This window comes from Cenococcum geophilum (genome assembly GCF_001692895.1).
Source record: "Cenococcum geophilum 1.58 unplaced genomic scaffold K441scaffold_84, whole genome shotgun sequence".
In the NCBI taxonomy this organism is placed as follows: Eukaryota; Fungi; Ascomycota; class Dothideomycetes; order Gloniales; family Gloniaceae; genus Cenococcum; species Cenococcum geophilum.
Window position 1 is genome coordinate 477,637 of NW_027137642.1, and position 16,741 is coordinate 494,377.

General features: G+C 44.1%; 5 protein-coding genes across 5 annotated transcripts; 2 read left to right on the forward strand and 3 right to left on the reverse strand.

Annotated features, from left to right (window-relative positions):
* Nucleotides 1-2,537: 2,537 nt before the first annotated feature.
* Nucleotides 2,538-3,653, reverse strand: K441DRAFT_701174 (uncharacterized protein; the record flags this gene model as incomplete). Its single annotated transcript, XM_067653311.1, has 3 exons — nucleotides 2,538-2,812; nucleotides 2,924-3,287; nucleotides 3,537-3,653. The coding sequence occupies 3 exons, from the start codon at nucleotides 3,651-3,653 to the stop codon at nucleotides 2,538-2,540; spliced, it is 756 nt and encodes a 251-aa protein (XP_067497096.1).
* Nucleotides 3,654-4,979: 1,326 nt separating this feature from the next.
* Nucleotides 4,980-6,789, reverse strand: K441DRAFT_593638 (glycosyltransferase family 2 protein; the record flags this gene model as incomplete). Its single annotated transcript, XM_067644921.1, has 3 exons — nucleotides 4,980-5,458; nucleotides 5,513-5,706; nucleotides 5,756-6,789. The coding sequence occupies 3 exons, from the start codon at nucleotides 6,787-6,789 to the stop codon at nucleotides 4,980-4,982; spliced, it is 1,707 nt and encodes a 568-aa protein (XP_067497097.1).
* Nucleotides 6,790-9,014: 2,225 nt separating this feature from the next.
* Nucleotides 9,015-10,487, reverse strand: K441DRAFT_648294 (glycoside hydrolase family 12 protein). Its single transcript, XM_067646886.1, has 4 exons — nucleotides 10,244-10,487; nucleotides 10,149-10,198; nucleotides 9,715-10,103; nucleotides 9,015-9,658 (listed from the first exon to the last, which is right to left on the reverse strand). The coding sequence occupies exons 1-4, from the start codon at nucleotides 10,386-10,388 to the stop codon at nucleotides 9,289-9,291; spliced, it is 954 nt and encodes a 317-aa protein (XP_067497098.1). The 5' UTR covers nucleotides 10,389-10,487; the 3' UTR covers nucleotides 9,015-9,288.
* Nucleotides 10,488-11,270: 783 nt separating this feature from the next.
* Nucleotides 11,271-13,485, forward strand: K441DRAFT_622799 (nucleotide sugar dehydrogenase; the record flags this gene model as incomplete). The annotated part of the gene is made up of 4 exons (XM_067646020.1): nucleotides 11,271-11,478; nucleotides 11,587-12,038; nucleotides 12,105-13,353; nucleotides 13,414-13,485. The coding sequence occupies 4 exons, from the start codon at nucleotides 11,271-11,273 to the stop codon at nucleotides 13,425-13,427; spliced, it is 1,923 nt and encodes a 640-aa protein (XP_067497099.1). The 3' UTR covers nucleotides 13,428-13,485.
* A 1,589-nt stretch (nucleotides 13,486-15,074) lies between these two features.
* Nucleotides 15,075-16,422, forward strand: K441DRAFT_709324 (GroES-like protein). Its single transcript, XM_067653845.1, has 3 exons — nucleotides 15,075-15,887; nucleotides 15,950-16,027; nucleotides 16,101-16,422. Exons 1-3 carry the CDS (start codon nucleotides 15,178-15,180, stop codon nucleotides 16,309-16,311), a joined length of 999 nt encoding a protein of 332 aa, XP_067497100.1. The 5' UTR covers nucleotides 15,075-15,177; the 3' UTR covers nucleotides 16,312-16,422.
* Nucleotides 16,423-16,741: the final 319 nt, after the last annotated feature.

The following is a 16,741-nucleotide window of genomic DNA, read 5'->3' on the forward strand; positions in this document are numbered from 1 at the left end:
TCTTAATATTCTTTTTATAGGAGATTAGTATAGAGTTCTTAACTGTCTAAACTTAGGCCTAAGGAAGCTCTAGCTATAGAGGTAGTATTAGTACTAGTAATTAGTACGGGTTTCCTAATAAGCCTTAGGTCTTAAGTTAGTATTTAGGTTAAGTTGCCTAAAGGAATAAACCCGCTTAGCTTATGGGTAGTTTATATACCCCTACTATACAAATTATAGGCTAATAGTCTTTTAAAAGGGTTCTAGTTAGGTCCCTAATTAGATATATTGGTATATATTTTTTAGCATTTCTAGCTTAGGGGAAGATCTTAAAGTTACCTTTAGCGCTTAATTTTATAATTAGCCTAAGTAGAGCTAAAGGGGTTCTAGCTACTTTTTAGTAGCGTTATAGCTATTATAAAGGGTGTTTATATTTTCCTTAGCGCTACTAGTAACTATAGGTATATAAGAGTTTTTAAGCTTTTAGCGTATCTAGGTATTAGGGCTTATTTAGCCGTCTTACTTAGAGGTTTCTATTATTGCAATCTCTTACTATTAGAGGGACCTTCCTACCTTAAAGCGACGGCTTTCTATAGGGTATCCATAGAGTTTCCGTTTAGGTTATCACGAGATTTTAAAAAAGGAATAGTAGATATAAATAAAAGATATAAAAAAATAATCTAGTCCTTAAAGCTAGCTGCCTTTTTAATAAAGTATAAATGATTTAAATATAAGGGGACTTTATCGATAGGGGACTATAAAGTATAATTATAGAAAAGGATAGATTATAGAGAAGATAAATCCTTAAGGAGATAAGGTCTTTAGGATTGTAAAGACTATATACTACGAGTATATACCTCTAGTACGTAACCGGCGACTATCTAAAGGGTATTTAAAGGTTGTCCTAAGGGCAACCTAAGGTAACCGCAATAATATCCCTTGTATATAATTACTATATAAGAGACTTTCTTCTTTTAGCTATAAGTATTTACTCTAATAGAGAGCTTCTTTAGTTTATTAGCCTCTATCTCTATACCCCCCTTAAGCTATTAGTTGGTTTAGCAGACTTTATTATTATTTAAACTAATATTATCTTAATTATTATAGTCCTCGTCGTCGCTTTTAGTAATTATTAGTATTATACTCTTTTTACCCCTAAAATACGCCTTAATAAAATTAATATTAATAATACTACTTAACGTTATATATCTAGAGCCTTATCCCTAAGTAGTAGCGGCCTATTACTCGCCTTAATCAGTAGGTTAATCTAGCTATATTTCTTTAATTTTACTTTTTAGCGTTAAAAAGTAGGTTAAAGAACACTAGTCTTAACTTCTATATAGAAATCGTTATTACTAAGCTTAATTAAAGTTTATATAATCGACTCCTATTTAATTAACTAAGTAGGTTTACCTATAGCTTTAAATATAAGGTAATAATAAGGTAATAGGTAGTGTTATACGCGAGTATAGAAAAAGTGTTTAAATAGGTAAATATTTGGTAAATTTATATAGTTGATTATGGGTTCTAATATTTAATCGTCTCTTTCCGAAGCGACTATAACTAACTCGATTAATTAGCTTATATTAAGTTTTTTTTAATATACAGCCTACGCAATTAGCAATTTTATCTATCTTTTAATAATATACTTCCTTTGGGTAAAGTTTTATAAAATAAAAATTTATATAACGTAATATATAGGGTTTTGCTTCGTCTTTAAGTTTTACTTACACTAGTAGACTACCTCCCTTTTTAAGCTAGTTGGTTTCCTAAAGTAGAATATTACTATCTCCGAGCTTTAAATATTAACTTTTACTAACTTGTCTATATCTTAACTCTACGAAATATATTATTAAATAACAGTTATACTCTTTAAACCTTGTATACTAGATATAGAAGACCGCTTATAAACTGCTTTAATAACTTAGTGAACTAGCGGCCTCTATCGGGGCTTAGAAGCCTACGTAATAGTCTATAAAGTTTCTCCTTCTAATTTTTAAAGGCGTTTATAAAGTAAATACTAACCTTACTAAGTTGCTTATGTTAACTGATATTATATTATATTAGCCAACGAGGTGGTAATTATTTAGTACTATATATATTTTACTAATACTAGATTTTTATATTAAATCTATATAATCTAGATAATAGCTACTATTGTCTTATACCGCGAATACGCCTACCTTCCTTAGTACTATAAGATTTAACTACCAGGCAAGAACTAGGTTAGTTACTTCTTAAAATAATAGATTAAGCTTTAAATCTACTATATATAATTAACAATAATTCCGCCCTCATTAGGTGTCCAACGAATTTGTGCCAGTCCATGTGGCGGCTGACGTGCGGCTGGATATACGCGAGGTTCTACTCCGGCGAAGTCGGAGCACTCCCAATCGAGGGTGCCCATCAGCTTGCCGTCGTCCAAGAGCACGTTGTGGATGTTGAAGTCGCCGTGTGTGGGGACGGGCCGTCGGTTGTCCTCCGGCACATTACGTTCGAACCAGCTGAACTGGTATGTGATGAAGGGCAATGGGAGATGCTCGATGCACGAGACATAGTCACGCTATCAGTGAAGGTTGCGGTCTGATGAAATCGCTAAAGACATCGATCGGGATGCAGTGCAGTTGGGCGAGCCTCTCCGCGAGCTGCAGCAAGACGGATGCGGGGACTTTAGCTTGGTGGCCTTCAAGGAAGCTACCGGGAAGCTTGCTGGGGATCTTCTCCATGGTGAAGAACGTGCCGTCGACGCCAGGAAGGCTGTGCGCAAAACCGATGGGGCGAGGAGCTGGGTATCCGGTTTTGGAAACGATTTTTAAGAGGTCGTATTCTTGTTCTAATAGGAAGGAGCTATAGAATATAATTGGCGCTGGGTTATATTTTCAAATTACGAGGTCTTCAATGCTTCTATCGTCGTGCTTTACGGTTATAAAATAAGTTTACTTACTAAAACTGCCAGGGTTAGGAGTGAACTTGATTACTTTAAGAGCGCGGCCTCGAGCACTTGGGAGAAACCCTTCGAAGAATTCCTTGGGGAGAGGTGGTGCAGATTCTACTTCTTGGGGCGCCTGCAGATCATCGCCGAAGGGGCGGGCTTGTGTCTGCTGAAGCTCGGTGTAGTAGTTCAGGTCCCATTGTGCGGCACCGGGGATCACTTGTGAAACTTGAGAGTTGTTTGCTGCAGTCGCAGTAAGGCGTGTGCAGAAGCCATCGAGGCTCTCGGTCAGCTCGTCGTAGTAAACTGCAAGCGTATCGAAGCTGCCGATGGTGGAATAAGGATGTTTATGTCCGGATTTGTCACCGTCAAGAAGCTGTAGAATCTCGTATCGTAGGCTTCGCCTTCTTCAATGCATTTACGCAGTAGAGGCATGGAAGGGCCCTGACGTTTTAGCAAGCCATGAAATGCAGGTTTGGTGAGTTCCACAGCACCGAGCGCAATGGGGTTAGTCAGGTCGGGGACTACAGTGGTCTCCAGGGCTCGGAGGACTAAGGAAAGAGTCTAAGAAGCAGAATTGATCTTCATCCTTGCCAATTAAATTCTAAAAAAATAGGTTCCAGACAACTCGGCCGAACCGGGCCGGGGTACACTTATGATCCGGGAGCTGGGGGTGGTGAGGACAGGCCTCAGGTAGAGGTGCTGATTTGCGTGTTTGATAGGTAATGCGGCTTGGAGACATTAGAATCTTTAAGTGTCCGCAGCAAATGAGACAGGCAAAGAGAAAACTCGGAAGATATTGACAGCTAGAGGTTGAAGTAAAGACAGATTCTGACAGGCGCCAGAAACGCTGAGAGAAGGTTTCATTGGTCTGTTACGTGTCGAGAAAAATACTTTATCGTACTATATTTCGACCGCAAAGACGAAGAAATGAATATTCGAGGTAAGATACCTTTTTGACACAGAATGCGGTGCCTACGAGTCATCGCCTTGCCTGAGAAGATTTTCCAAAATGTAAGCAAAATCTACATTAGATTATAAAGCCATGGTGAAATACTCTAGCCATTCCAGTGGTAATGGAACACGACATGTCTTGCGACAGGGGCTCAATCCTAGTGCTGCCATAGTGCAAGAGAGAAAGGGGCAGCTGATCTTGCATAAGACCCCAGCTATGGTTTACAAGGGCGATGGAATAAAAGTAATGCTGGTGCCAACATAGACGGTGAGATGTTTCGAGGTCGTGTCGGGGAAAGTTTGCCATTTGTCTCCGGGTTGTACGGGAGATCGACGCATGGATCCCCGCGGAATGCCAAGAGCATTAGAAACTTTATAACAACAGCTTTCAAAGTCTTTAGTGCATTTAATCTTCAATTTGACGCTTCTTACAGTCACAATAGAAACCACGTCTGCTCAATACGTCATTTAAATCTTGAGGGCTCTTTCTGGTTCCATATTTGGTTGAAATTATTGTCAGAAAGCTAGAGGAATAGAGGCATAACGTTTTAGCCACCCAGTCGAGCCAGCCACCCGGTCGAGCCACCCCAAAACACATCAAAATCTACCAACTTTAACCTTTTATAACTCCACCCCTATTAAAGATATTTAAATAAAATTTTAAATATAGCTACTTATATATAGAGGTATTCTATTTATAATATTTTTTAAAAAGGTATTATATATTTAAGCTAATAAATACTTAATAAAAGCCTATATAACCTAAAAGGGACCGAATTAGGTAATAAATAGAAATAATGATGTAATACTCTTTTAAAAATATGATAAATAAAATACCTTTATATATAAGCGGCTATATTTAAATTTTTATTTAAATATCTTTAATAGGGGTGGAGTTATAAAAGGTTAAAGTTGGTAGATTTTGATGTGTTTTGGGGTGGCTCGACCGGGTGGCTGGCTCGACTGGGTGGCTAAAACGTTAAGTGGAAAAAACGATTGCCTCCCAATCAAAGCTTCATGTTAACAAAAAAGTGAGGTCAATATTAAAATTAATCCTCTAAATATATCTGAGTCTAATCCCGTCTAACCTAACCATCCGCCCTTATTAGCCACACTAACCCATGTAGAAAAGGAAGGGGTGTGCAAGATAAAAATTGTACACATTAAGAATAATAAGCGGGAGACAATTATACCACATAAATTTATCAACGACGATGCGATACGTGACCGCTGAGATCAGTCCGCCCAAAATAGTTAACGTCCAAAGCCAGCACAAAATGCGCATGTTGCGATACTTGTTGCTCTTATGCGCCTTTGAGTCGCCCGTGGGCACCCACATCAACGCTTTCCCGAAGATTTTATCTTTGATAGCGTTTAGGTAGGCGTAAGATTGAATTACCATGATATGCTGTACGTTAAACCCGTATTTAGCTCTGGCCCAGAAATGGAACAACAGGATACCGTAAAGAATGCTGGGAATTGCGAATGCAAGGTTATAGTATTTGAAGTACTGAGGCCGAAACCAAAGCAGTAGGATGCCAGGAACAGGACTAATGAAGATACAGAGTGCTACTGCGGAGTAGTACATCATACCTGAGAGAATTAGTCCTCGCATTTTGACCGCGTTTGGAATGCCGGAAAACGTACCGCACATGTAACAGATTTTTTGAATAAACGACAGCTTTGACTTCCAAAACTCCGGGTTGCTGAGTAAAGTGGTAGATCCCATGCACCATCGCATCTGCTGTGAAAAGAAGGATCGTGGAGTGTCCGGGCAAACGCCGGTGGCAAGGCAAATCGGCATATATTTAACTTTCCAGCCTCGATTTACGGCTCCAAACCTGAACCAGGTCAGTGGAAGAAAGTTTAGTAGGAGGTGTTTGAGCTTACCCGGTATGAACATCTTCAGAGAATCCGATTTCAGCCGTTCCACCAACCTCTTCCAGTGATTCTCGACGGTAAACCGCATTGCTTCCAACGCAGATAGACGCTCCCCACTTATTACGGTTGACTTGCACTACGCGATAAAAAAGCTCTTGAGTAGCGCCGGCACCTTGTTCAACCCATGTCTGGTTGTCACTGACTCTAAAGAACTGAGGAGTCTGAACAATTGCAGTCTTGTCATCGGCCATATGTTCTGGCAATATTTCTTTGAGGAAGTCAGGACGAGGGCAAAAGTCAGCATCGAAGATTGCGAAGAATTCTCCTGCGGTCCTAGCGAAATTCCAGCGAAGATTACCGGCCTTTCTGAGTCGTGGGCGGTCATCCCGAACCCGATACAGAAATCCGTAGCGCGCTGCAAGCTCTTTCACTGCGTCCAGATTACCGTCATCCATCACGTGGACTTGAATTTTGTCTGCCGGATAGTCTAGAGCTTGGATATGCTTGTATGTATTTTCAAGAATCTCCATAGGCTCCATACAACAAGGCAAGAAAATGTCCACAGTTGGAGCATTGCCAGGGGTAATGGCATGGTTGCGAAGGATTTCTTGATGACCTTTAAAGTCGTAATCTGTTCCAACAACACCAACGAAGTATGAGATGATAAGGTAGAACTGTAATAACACCACGAAGAATCCAAACCAGGCGAAAATGTACGAGCAGATGGTAAATAGCCACATGCCAGTGGAGAGGCTCAAGAAGGCAAAGATACCGAGGATATAGAGGGGGATTCGGTTAGTGCGTAAGTAACAGTACTTCTCTTCATCGTTCGGACAAATAGGTAGGATAAGAGGAGGATCAACCACCGGAGCATATGTCGCACGAAATTTATTGTACAACCTGCGGAAAAACCCCACCTTTTTCTTATCGTGCGGTGAGTTCGGCGTCTGGTGTTCTTGCTTCTCCGGGCCTTTTGAAATCGTTGCACCCGCTGCACTAGCTTCGACGTCTTCATCATAATGCTTCTCATTAAGCTCGTTCATAACCGGAGGGTCGGGGAGAGGAGCTGGTAACTGCGGACAACAAATTAATTCTATTGGTAAGGAAGGGCAGACATCAGGACGAACTATCAAATCCGTGGCAGGAGTATTTTCCGATTCTTGGCTTGTCGATGCTAGCTGTTCTTCTCTGGGTTGAACTAGCTGGACGGGCTGAACTGACTGAGCTGCGTGTTCTTCATTTCTTGATTCGACTAGCTGTCCTTGGGCTCTAGGTTGATCAGACTGCCCATCATTACTGCTATCAACAGATTGCTCCTCATTTCTGCTTTGGACGGACTGCGCGTCGAGAACATACTCTTCCCCCTCAAAAGGGTTTCGGATAGAGCTTGACGTTGAGCCTGAGAGCTCCTGAGCCGCATTGTGAAGGTTTGGTAGAGTAGAGGAGCATTCTGAGCCAGTATAAACAGTCTCTACTCTTGATGATATCACTCTTGTCGATTCCGTGAGGTAAAAATGGCTCGTGGTTATTTCTTCGGACATCTTTCTCTGATCTAAAGTGAGGATGTAAAAGTTTAAAATTATGGACTGCTGCTACACTCAATAAAGAGTGATTAAAAACGAGTAGAATGAGAAGGTCCTGAGCATTGCGGTTTTCTGTCCAGCACACTTGCGGCAGGATGGGCTGTGGGGTTCCGATTCCGTCTTCTGGGTAATTCATGGCACTAGAAAAACTAGTAAGACAAATCTATAGATTCAAAGGTGGCGTAGCTTTGTTAATCACTGGTGAGCCAAGTGCTGTTAATTGAGATGGCTTCCTAGGTCGAGACCCACAACGTTAAAAAATTAGATAGTGCTGCAATGGAAACAACTGGGGCGGCGTATCCGGTCGGCGGTGAGGCTTATGCATTACAAGATGCATTCGCGACTAAATGTGGCCAGCCAGAAATTTCCAAGGCACAACCAGCACAACTACAAGCCGCACTCCTGCAGATCGCGGTGTCTTGCAGACCGTTTTCTTACGGGCCATTTGTACAGCCGGCAGCTAGATTAAGCAAGCATACAGCCAGAACAAGGTCAAAGTCGCATTCGGAGCGCTACAGCTGATTGGTTTAAAGACTGAAAGCTATGAACAGGGCGCTTGTACAGCCTGTACGAGCTCTGGTGTCCCCCCAAGTGTGCGCGCAGCACCACGCACCTAATTTCGCTTTCTTGCACCCTAGAAAACTTTAAGTTTAACTCTTATAATTAAGCTTAAAAAATTAGAGACTCTGCCTTTCTTGCAGGTGTACACAACTTGCTTGTAAGTGCACAGCCTTTTTGTAAGTGCGTGGTGTCTACGCTAGATAGCGTACACTTGACTAGTTCCTAGCGAAATTGGACGTGGTGTGTCGGAACCTGACAGGCTGTAACACGAAATGACTCTGTTAACTTAGCAGAGCTTGCGCACGAGGGCTATGGACTAGATACAAGGGGATACCACAAACGGATCAGGCGCCTCCCCTGCTAATATGATAAGCAAAATAACTTAGCCCCTATACACTCTTTAGGGCTCGCTTATCCTAACACATGTACTAGCAGGGAGGGCGTCTGACCCGTTTGTGGTACCCCCTTGTGCATGTCTCAGTAACCGAGGTGTTGCGAGATGCTTCTAGCTCCTGGTGTGGTGGATAAAGCGTTGATCTGTCGTCGTTAGCCGATGATCCTCACGTTTTGAACCACAATAGTACCGTCATCGCTAATGAACATTATATACCGGTACCTTGGTATTGAGGCCCTGGATTGTTTGCCATTTGTGGAAGCACATGTCGGCATAATATTACAAAAGGCAGCATTGTGACGGGGCAATGCATGTTAGTGGAGTGGCGTACAGGTGCTGGGAGCCTTGCAATCAGATACACCGATAATGTTGGAATGGCTAGCTGGCATTGAGGCTCTTTGACGTCAAATCTGGCTCCCGCGCTAAACAATTTGCCAAATCTATCCCTTGCAACGTTGATTTGTGTCCTATTTTTATCGATAAGCTCCAGCATTAGATCGTTAGGATCTTAGAGCCGTGATGAGGAATATGAAGCTCTGATAAAAGGCTCGAATTTGGGCAGTTACCAAGGCTCCGGGGATGGTCCTTTTGCTACACGAGTTGGAGGAACGACGTATTTGGTAGGTTGGATGATATCAGGATCAAGAAAGGCACGATTAGAAGGCATGGTGGTTGATTAATTGATGATTACATTAATCTATATTATCTGCGAAGCTTCTGCGCAGCTCTGATTCTGGTGTTCCGCACGGACTATCTGCAGTAGGATTTTAACGTTGCATGGGATAAGCCCGATAGCGGGACGGCCGGGTTTCCAGCCGTTTCAGCCACCTACGCCATTTCGACCCTTTCCGCCTACTTGTTGCACTGAAGAGCCTGATGCTGCACCACTCTGCCCCCCCTGCGTATGGATTTTGTGTTCGACCGCGTGCCATCCGAAAACGCTATTGTGTTACGTTACAAAAAATTACGGACCAAGTCTATATGTATCAGCCAAGCTACACAGATTACAATATGTGCACCACCGTTACCACCATCCCGGAAATCAAAACCCAAAAGAACGGTAAGGAATCCTGCAAAGTCGGAGCTGCGGACTGGGAACATGATTTAGGCGCTGTTGTGACCGCAAAGTTCGGTGCAGTACCTGAGGTTAAGTTCATGCCGAAGTGCGAGACGGTAAAGGTAATATTCTTGTCCGAATGGAAAGCTTCAGTCCCGAATTCGACAAGCCCAAGAAATGCGTCACCAGGGATTAACTTGCTCCTCCAGAGAGCTTGGAGTAAAGGCGATATATCTTCATTGAAGTTGGTAATGTTCAGAGGCGACACCCAAGAAAAGATTCTGTGCCCCCGGTGATTCTTTCCAGTGTACAATTTACTGCAAAATGGTCAGTCGGGCTTATGGTGAGTAGTGCCCATCGCTGGTAGGCGTACAAAATAACGTTTCCTAAAGATTGGTTCCAGCAGGATACTCCTTGTGAAAATCCTAACGGCTTTGGATCCCCAAAAGATCCCAACCAGATCATAATCTCATAACTAGCATCAACCTCGCTCTGCGCGTTGGTAGAATCGGAATCTACAAACATATCCAGTGCCACGTTTGCAATAGTGTTTAGCTGCGAGAGGCCTTCTACATCATTGGCGACGCTTGGTGATGAACCCGGCGACATTGACCATTGAGACTGAATCGTAAGACCGGACAGACTAGTCATCTTTACAGGAAGCAGCGGAGAATTGAAGTTGACGTGTGGGTAGGAGTGAACGGATGCGGCATTTGAGTTCCACTTCCAGGTCGCATCAAACTTCGTCCCATTCTTGTCGACCTGCTTTGGTAAGTGTGTACCCGATAAGTGTAGTAGGGGACTTACAGTGACACACTGCCCGCCATGTTTATCCGGATTCCAAGCGTCGGAGGTGACTACACTCTGTTAGACAATTTCAGTACTACACTTACTCCACCTACAAGAGAGATCCCCCGATGAGGTGTTGTAAACATCGTATTTTCCACATAGCATCACATTGTCACTGCTCTGAGACTCATGCGTAAAAGATGCTCGGAGCAGAACAAAAACGGCAGCAAGCCGGAGAGAAGGAAAATTCCGAGTCATGTTGGATAAGTGAGGAGAAGAAGAAACAGCCCTCCCGAACGGCGTGGGCGGAGGGCGCACGAAAATGACGGTTCATAGTTGAGTTATTTGGACTATGCCACATGCAGGTAGGGCGATGCGGCGCGTATTGTTTCAACATTCACCGTTTGTTGCTGTCCAACTCTCGGCTCGGCTAATGTGGGGCCAGGAGCCATGCAGCTTTGGGCAACCATGCAAGGAACGCGGGCCAACGGGCTCGGGATGTCCCACCTTATCAGGTCGATCGTTTGCAAGGTTGATACACACAATCAACACGCCTATCTAATCTTAGTAGTTTTGGAGATATTGTCAGCAACAACCTGGCCTTCCTAAATGGGTGAGTCTTTCAACAACTTCTGACTCGTTTGCTTCGCTTGAGCCTCGAAGGCGCTTTGTGGCCAAAAATTGGGCGCTGGTTGGGTTGGTTTTGGTAGTATTCTAAACCTCCGAGAGTGGTCTTATATACACTGGCCGTGAGCTTTGGTTGCCGACCTCAGGAGCTTTTGAAGGGGAATTCCGAAGGCACAGCTCAATTCAGTCAGGGATTAGGAATAAGGCCCATTAGACGGCCTTCTAGTAACGACCCCCATCCCTGCAAATAGCAGTTCAACTATCCGTCCAAGCATCTCGCTGACCCCGAGCAATGCGTTTCATTCGATGATGTGGGTTCTCAAACCCCCGAGAGTCCGTAGATTATCTTATATCCTGTTTTGTCAATCTCATCTTGGTAGCTATCTTCCTCATCATCTCGTCATCCGCAATAGAATCCATCTTTACTTACCAAAGTCATTCGTTATTTCTGCAAGCTCACTCGGTCCCTCAAAGCTATAGTCGTATTGTTCGTTCAATCAGTAATCTTTCAAAATGAGTTCCAGTGATGGAGTCTTGTCTGATTATTCTACTCCACAAACCTCTATAGGAAGTTCCAGATCCCCTACACCCGACCTTATCCCGGACAAGTGTCCAAACTGCTTTGATGATTGTGATATCAACTGTTCCAAGAGTGGACAGCGGGAAAGAGTAGTCTTTCCAGCAGTAGGAAATATTTGTTGCGTAGGGGCTGGCTATGTAGGTACGTCTACCAAGCTTTCTATGGTCTTTTTCACCACCTATTTATCCACTCCCTTGATTGCATAATGAAAATAATATTGGCAATCGCTGACAGAAAACATTTGAACAGGGGGACCGACAGCAGCAGTCATAGCATTCCAAAATCCCGGCATCCAAGTCTCGGTCGTGGATTTAGATGAAGCACGAATTCGGAAATGGAACTCAAGACATTTGCCAGTTCACGAACCTGGCCTCATCGATATCGTTCGTGTTGCTCGTGATGGTACTAAAGCCACGGAAATTACACTTAGCAATGACGATAATGAAAAGGTGGTTCTGCCTTCCCGGGAACCGAATCTGTTCTTCTCAACCAACGTGTCGGAATGCGTTGCAGCCGCAGACGTTGTGCTTGTAAGCGTTAACACTCCAACAAAGTCTTCCGGTATCGGCGCAGGTGCAGCAACAAACCTGGCTGCGCTGGAAAGCGCAGTAACATCAGTAGCACAGGCCGCTAAACCTGGTACCGTCGTTGTTGAAAAAAGCACAGTTCCCTGCGGCACTGCTCGTACGATTCGGGAAATTGTAAGTCTGGGCTCACAGTGGACCAATCGCACTTGTTTCCAGTATGCTAACTTTAGAATTACGCAGCTTACTCTACATCGCCCGGGAGTACCCTTTGAGATCCTGTCCAATCCAGAGTTCCTTGCAGAGGGCACGGCCATTAAAGACCTACTCTACCCTGATCGAATTCTCATTGGATCATCGCAAACTCCGACAGGATTAGCTGCTGCTGCAGCACTAAAGAAGGTCTACGCAACATGGGTGAAGCCATCCAAGATCGTCACAGTGAATCTGTGGTCGTCAGAACTTGCCAAGCTAGTTGCGAACGCTATGCTGGCACAGCGCATCAGTAGCATTAACACTATTAGTGCTATTTGTGATCAAACTGGTGCTGACATTGATGAAGTAAGCAAAGCCATTGGTTTGGATCAGCGGCTAGGAAGCAAGTTCCTTAAAGCAGGGCTTGGCTTTGGTGGTTCATGTTTCAAGAAAGATATTCTCAGCCTTGTCTATCTAGCACGGTCACTTCATCTTCCTGAAGTAGGAGACTATTGGATGTCAGTGCTCTCTATCAACGAGTTCCAACGTGATCGGTTTGTAAACAAGGTTGTGTCGAAACTCAATGGTGCCCTGGTTGGAAAGAAGATTGCTATTCTTGGATACACTTTTAAGCAGGACACAAATGACACTCGGGAGTCTCCTGCAATAGAAGTCATTAAAACACTACTTGCTGAGCGTCCTGCTGAGATAGCAATCTTCGACCCTGGCTGCAGTCCTACGGAAGTCAGACAAGAAATCAACCGCCATGTCTGCTCCTCGAATGCGACACCGCTAAAGCCTCAGGGGCCGGTTGAAGCATATTCCAACTCATACGATGCCTGCTTCGACTCCAGCGCCGTCCTAATCCTGACACCTTGGGACCAATTCCGCTACCCTGCGTTGGCACAGAAGGACTCGGCATTCCGCAAATCGGACGATCAAAGCGTCGAGAACCCGCAGGCATTTCTAAAGCCTGTGCTATCCGAGATGGACATTATCACCCTTAGCGAGTATCAAAGAGCGAAGTCCACGTCTCATGTTATGACTGCCAACTCGGACCCTTTATCCCGTCTCTTCAACCAGGTTGAGTGTCCTCCCGGCTGCATTCACTGTCAAAATGCGCACCAAGCGGATGGCGTCAAAATGTCTGAAAGTGTGGACTGGGCCCGTATTGCGTACAACATGAAGGAGCCGAAATGGGTTTTTGATGGCCGCAACATTGTCGATGCCAAGGGGATGGAGGCGCTGGGGTTCCGGGTTGAGTCGATGGGCAAGGCAGGAACTAGATCGCCTCGAGGTATGTGTTGAAAAATAACTAGATCACTGTTGAGGATACGACGACTGAAACCTTTTGTAGCATTTGACGTTTGATGAATGGGCCCTAATGCGATGGTTGTTGGTTGTAGAATAGATGAGTCTAGTCGGCTTGTAAACTGGTTTACTGGTGGAATTATCCCCCTTTAAAAACAAATATCGTTAGCTGGGATGACTAGTTTCTGCTCTCCAACAGTTTTCGATACTTGCTCTTTAATGGCCCCAATAAGACAAGCAGATGGAGCATGTAATGGGGATGCTTAACATATCCTAAGATACTTTATTTTACATTCTGGGGATCCGAGTTGGGCCTACCTCGTATTACGGCAACAGGGAATATTATAATGTTTCGGGAGAGTCTTCGGTTTCCTATGGTTTGCTTTTAAATAATGTCTCCCTGTATAAGGTAGCTGTCAGCGTCATAGAGTAAGCGCCGTGGTATTTATAAAATTCCCCTAAGAGTTATATCGGATAAGAAATTCTTAGGCTGGATGTTTCTTTTAGAAACCATACGTGAGGGTCGAAACTTCTAGCTTTTATCGACGCCACATAAAGTAAATGTAACAAGCCTAGCAGCCCCGGAATGGTCGATAAATATTGCCATTAGAGCTTGCGGTTAGATCTAGGCATTGCCATATAAATAGGGGAGTAGATAAGGCAGGGTGGAGTGTTAGGTTAAGTACCGGACATTCTGAGTACGAAGTTTTAAGAAAGTAATCTAGCATACAGCACGATCTCTCACTGCAGCTTTAAGAGAATCTTGCTCCGAGCCTTTATTTAAAAGAATGATGACGCCTAAAGAAACTTTTAGGTCTGTGCATCCCAAACATTCCACCATTTCGTATCTTCTAAATCTGATTAATTTCAATACTCTCTAATGGTGAGCATCTCAATGCTCATATTCATCTCTTACCACCAGTACGGCACAATCGAATCTCTCTAGAGGACCGTGATACTTGTTCTGGAAGACCCGGCGAGATTAAAATGCCGATACTTTAGTCTGTTGCTTTATCCTCTCAATAATCTCAGTTTTCGTCTGACCAATTATCTCAACCCAACTATATCATCCAAGCCCCTTGCTGCGGGTCTTGGGCCTGGAATTCATGCGTATGCTGGGTTGCTAAATCTATGCTGCAACTACCTAGAAAGATAAATCTTCCGAGCTTACATGAATACGTAGTTAGATTTGAGAATTGCAAAGGGTCATGATCACAATATGGAGGATGATTCCCAAAAAGATGTTTTGCCCCAGAAGAGCGTGTGTCGTTTCAGTAATAGAGTTGAGTAATCCGCCACCTGATTAGTTGTCCGGAAATATACCCCAAGCGGAAGCATATGGAAGAAGTATTAGTAATCACATGATCGCTTCATTGTACCTTGAACTTAGTTTTTAGCGATCGAAAGCGGTTAAAACTTGCTTGGAAGCGCTAAAGATATGCTTATTCATGATGTTTGTCATGTTGCTTCTGCTCGGTGACCGCCGACTGATCACAATTTCTAGTACTTTTACTGAGACAGACGACTGAGATGCTGCCTAGAAACTCTCCTTGACACGTTTCTGTGGCTCATTAAGGCTAGATATGCAGTTATCAACTTAGAATCACGCGTACCAAGAGATAGCCCCTCATATCAAGCCCCGCATCGGCCTTGCTGCATGATTTAGTGTTGGTGCTTTGACAGCAGCAGTGGGTATATAAAGAGCAGCAAAAGCACCCACGCAAAATATCAGATTCAAGCCGCAGTTTTTTCATTCGTTCTACGATAGGAAACTACTGAAAAATATCTCAGACTAGCTACTAAGCGCACCATGGCCGCAGCGAAGAGCTATCCTGTATATCGTGGAGTGGAAGGAACAGTCAAGCAAACCCCAACTGAGATTCCTGCTTTAGGCCCCAAAGACGTCCTCGTCAAGATCACGCACACCGGAGTCTGCGGTACCGATTTGGCATACATTCCCTATGGCGTTGCGCTCGGGCACGAGGGTGTCGGAATCGTCGAAGAAGTTGGCGGCATGGTGACACAATTTAAGGTGGGCGACCGCGCCGGCGGAGGGTACCATCGGAACTCCTGTGGCAACTGCAGCTACTGTCTCAGCGGGCAGGACATCTGGTGCTATGATCGAACGATCTTCGGCGAAAAAGACTACAGCAATGGCACCTTCGGAGAATACTTTGTTGGGACTGAAACATATTTACACAAGATTCCGGAAGGGCTAGCAAGTGAGCATGCTGCACCTTTGCAGTGTGCCGGGGCAACTGTGTATAATGCGCTTGTGGACACTGTTAAACCATTTGAGCGCGTGGGAATTGTCGGCATCGGCGGGCTGGGCCATTTGGCAATTCAGATTGCTCGCAAACTCGGCGCTGAGGTTGTGGTATTCAGTACGAGCCGTGACAAAGAACAGGAAGCCCGGAATTTTGGAGCATCGGAGTTCTATCTTTTAAGTGAAACTGAGAAGATTACCAAGCCTGTAAAGACACTTGTTGTAACTGGAAACCGTTATCCAGATTGGGATAAGTAAGTTCATTTTACTACCAATGAGCGTGGAAATTAAAATTGCTTACGTGTTTTGAATCAAGATTCCTAGTAAAGGGAGTGGTTGCTCGTGCTGGGACGGTTGTTCCACTTGCAGCACCAGAGGCCAAAATGGAACTTCCGTAAGTACTCTTCAGGCCTCCTTTTGCACAGTTAGGGGGCATTTAAGCTTTTCTAACACGGATACGATGATAGTGCTTGGAAAATGTTCTTCGAGGGATACAATGTTCGCTCCAGTCTTGTGGCTTCTCGGGGAAAGCACAATGAAATGCTTGAATTCTGTGCCTCTCACGGCATCGTTCCTGTCATTGAGAAATTCGAACTGAATGAGACCGGTATCGCGGAGGCAGTAGGAAAGTTAACGTCGAACAAGATGCGATATCGCGGAGTTCTCGTGGCTAGTTGAATAGTTATAATGACGCAGGAATCCAAGGCCTAGGAGAGCCAGAGTAAAGAGAAGAATCGAGGATTGAACGACAAGAGTTTTACCAAGTTTACCAATATATATATTCCTCCCAAATGCATATGAGGATGTTTCAACAGTTACAGGAGTGCACAATATCTAATATCAGCCAGAAACTTTTGTGATAAGAAATTTCAGGGGAAAAGGGCCCCAAGCCGCTAACAACTATCGCGGTTAATTGGGATCGGGAACTGAATAGGCGGAAAACTAGTTGCCGTCATCACCTCAGCAATCGCTTGCATCATGTCGATAAGAAACTGCAACGACTTTGACATGCACCTTGTCATACACGCATCCGTGGTCTGCCTTTTTTTAATCCATTGTATTATACTACGTACAATACTGCGCATGCAACCTCTAGGCTATAGCGCTA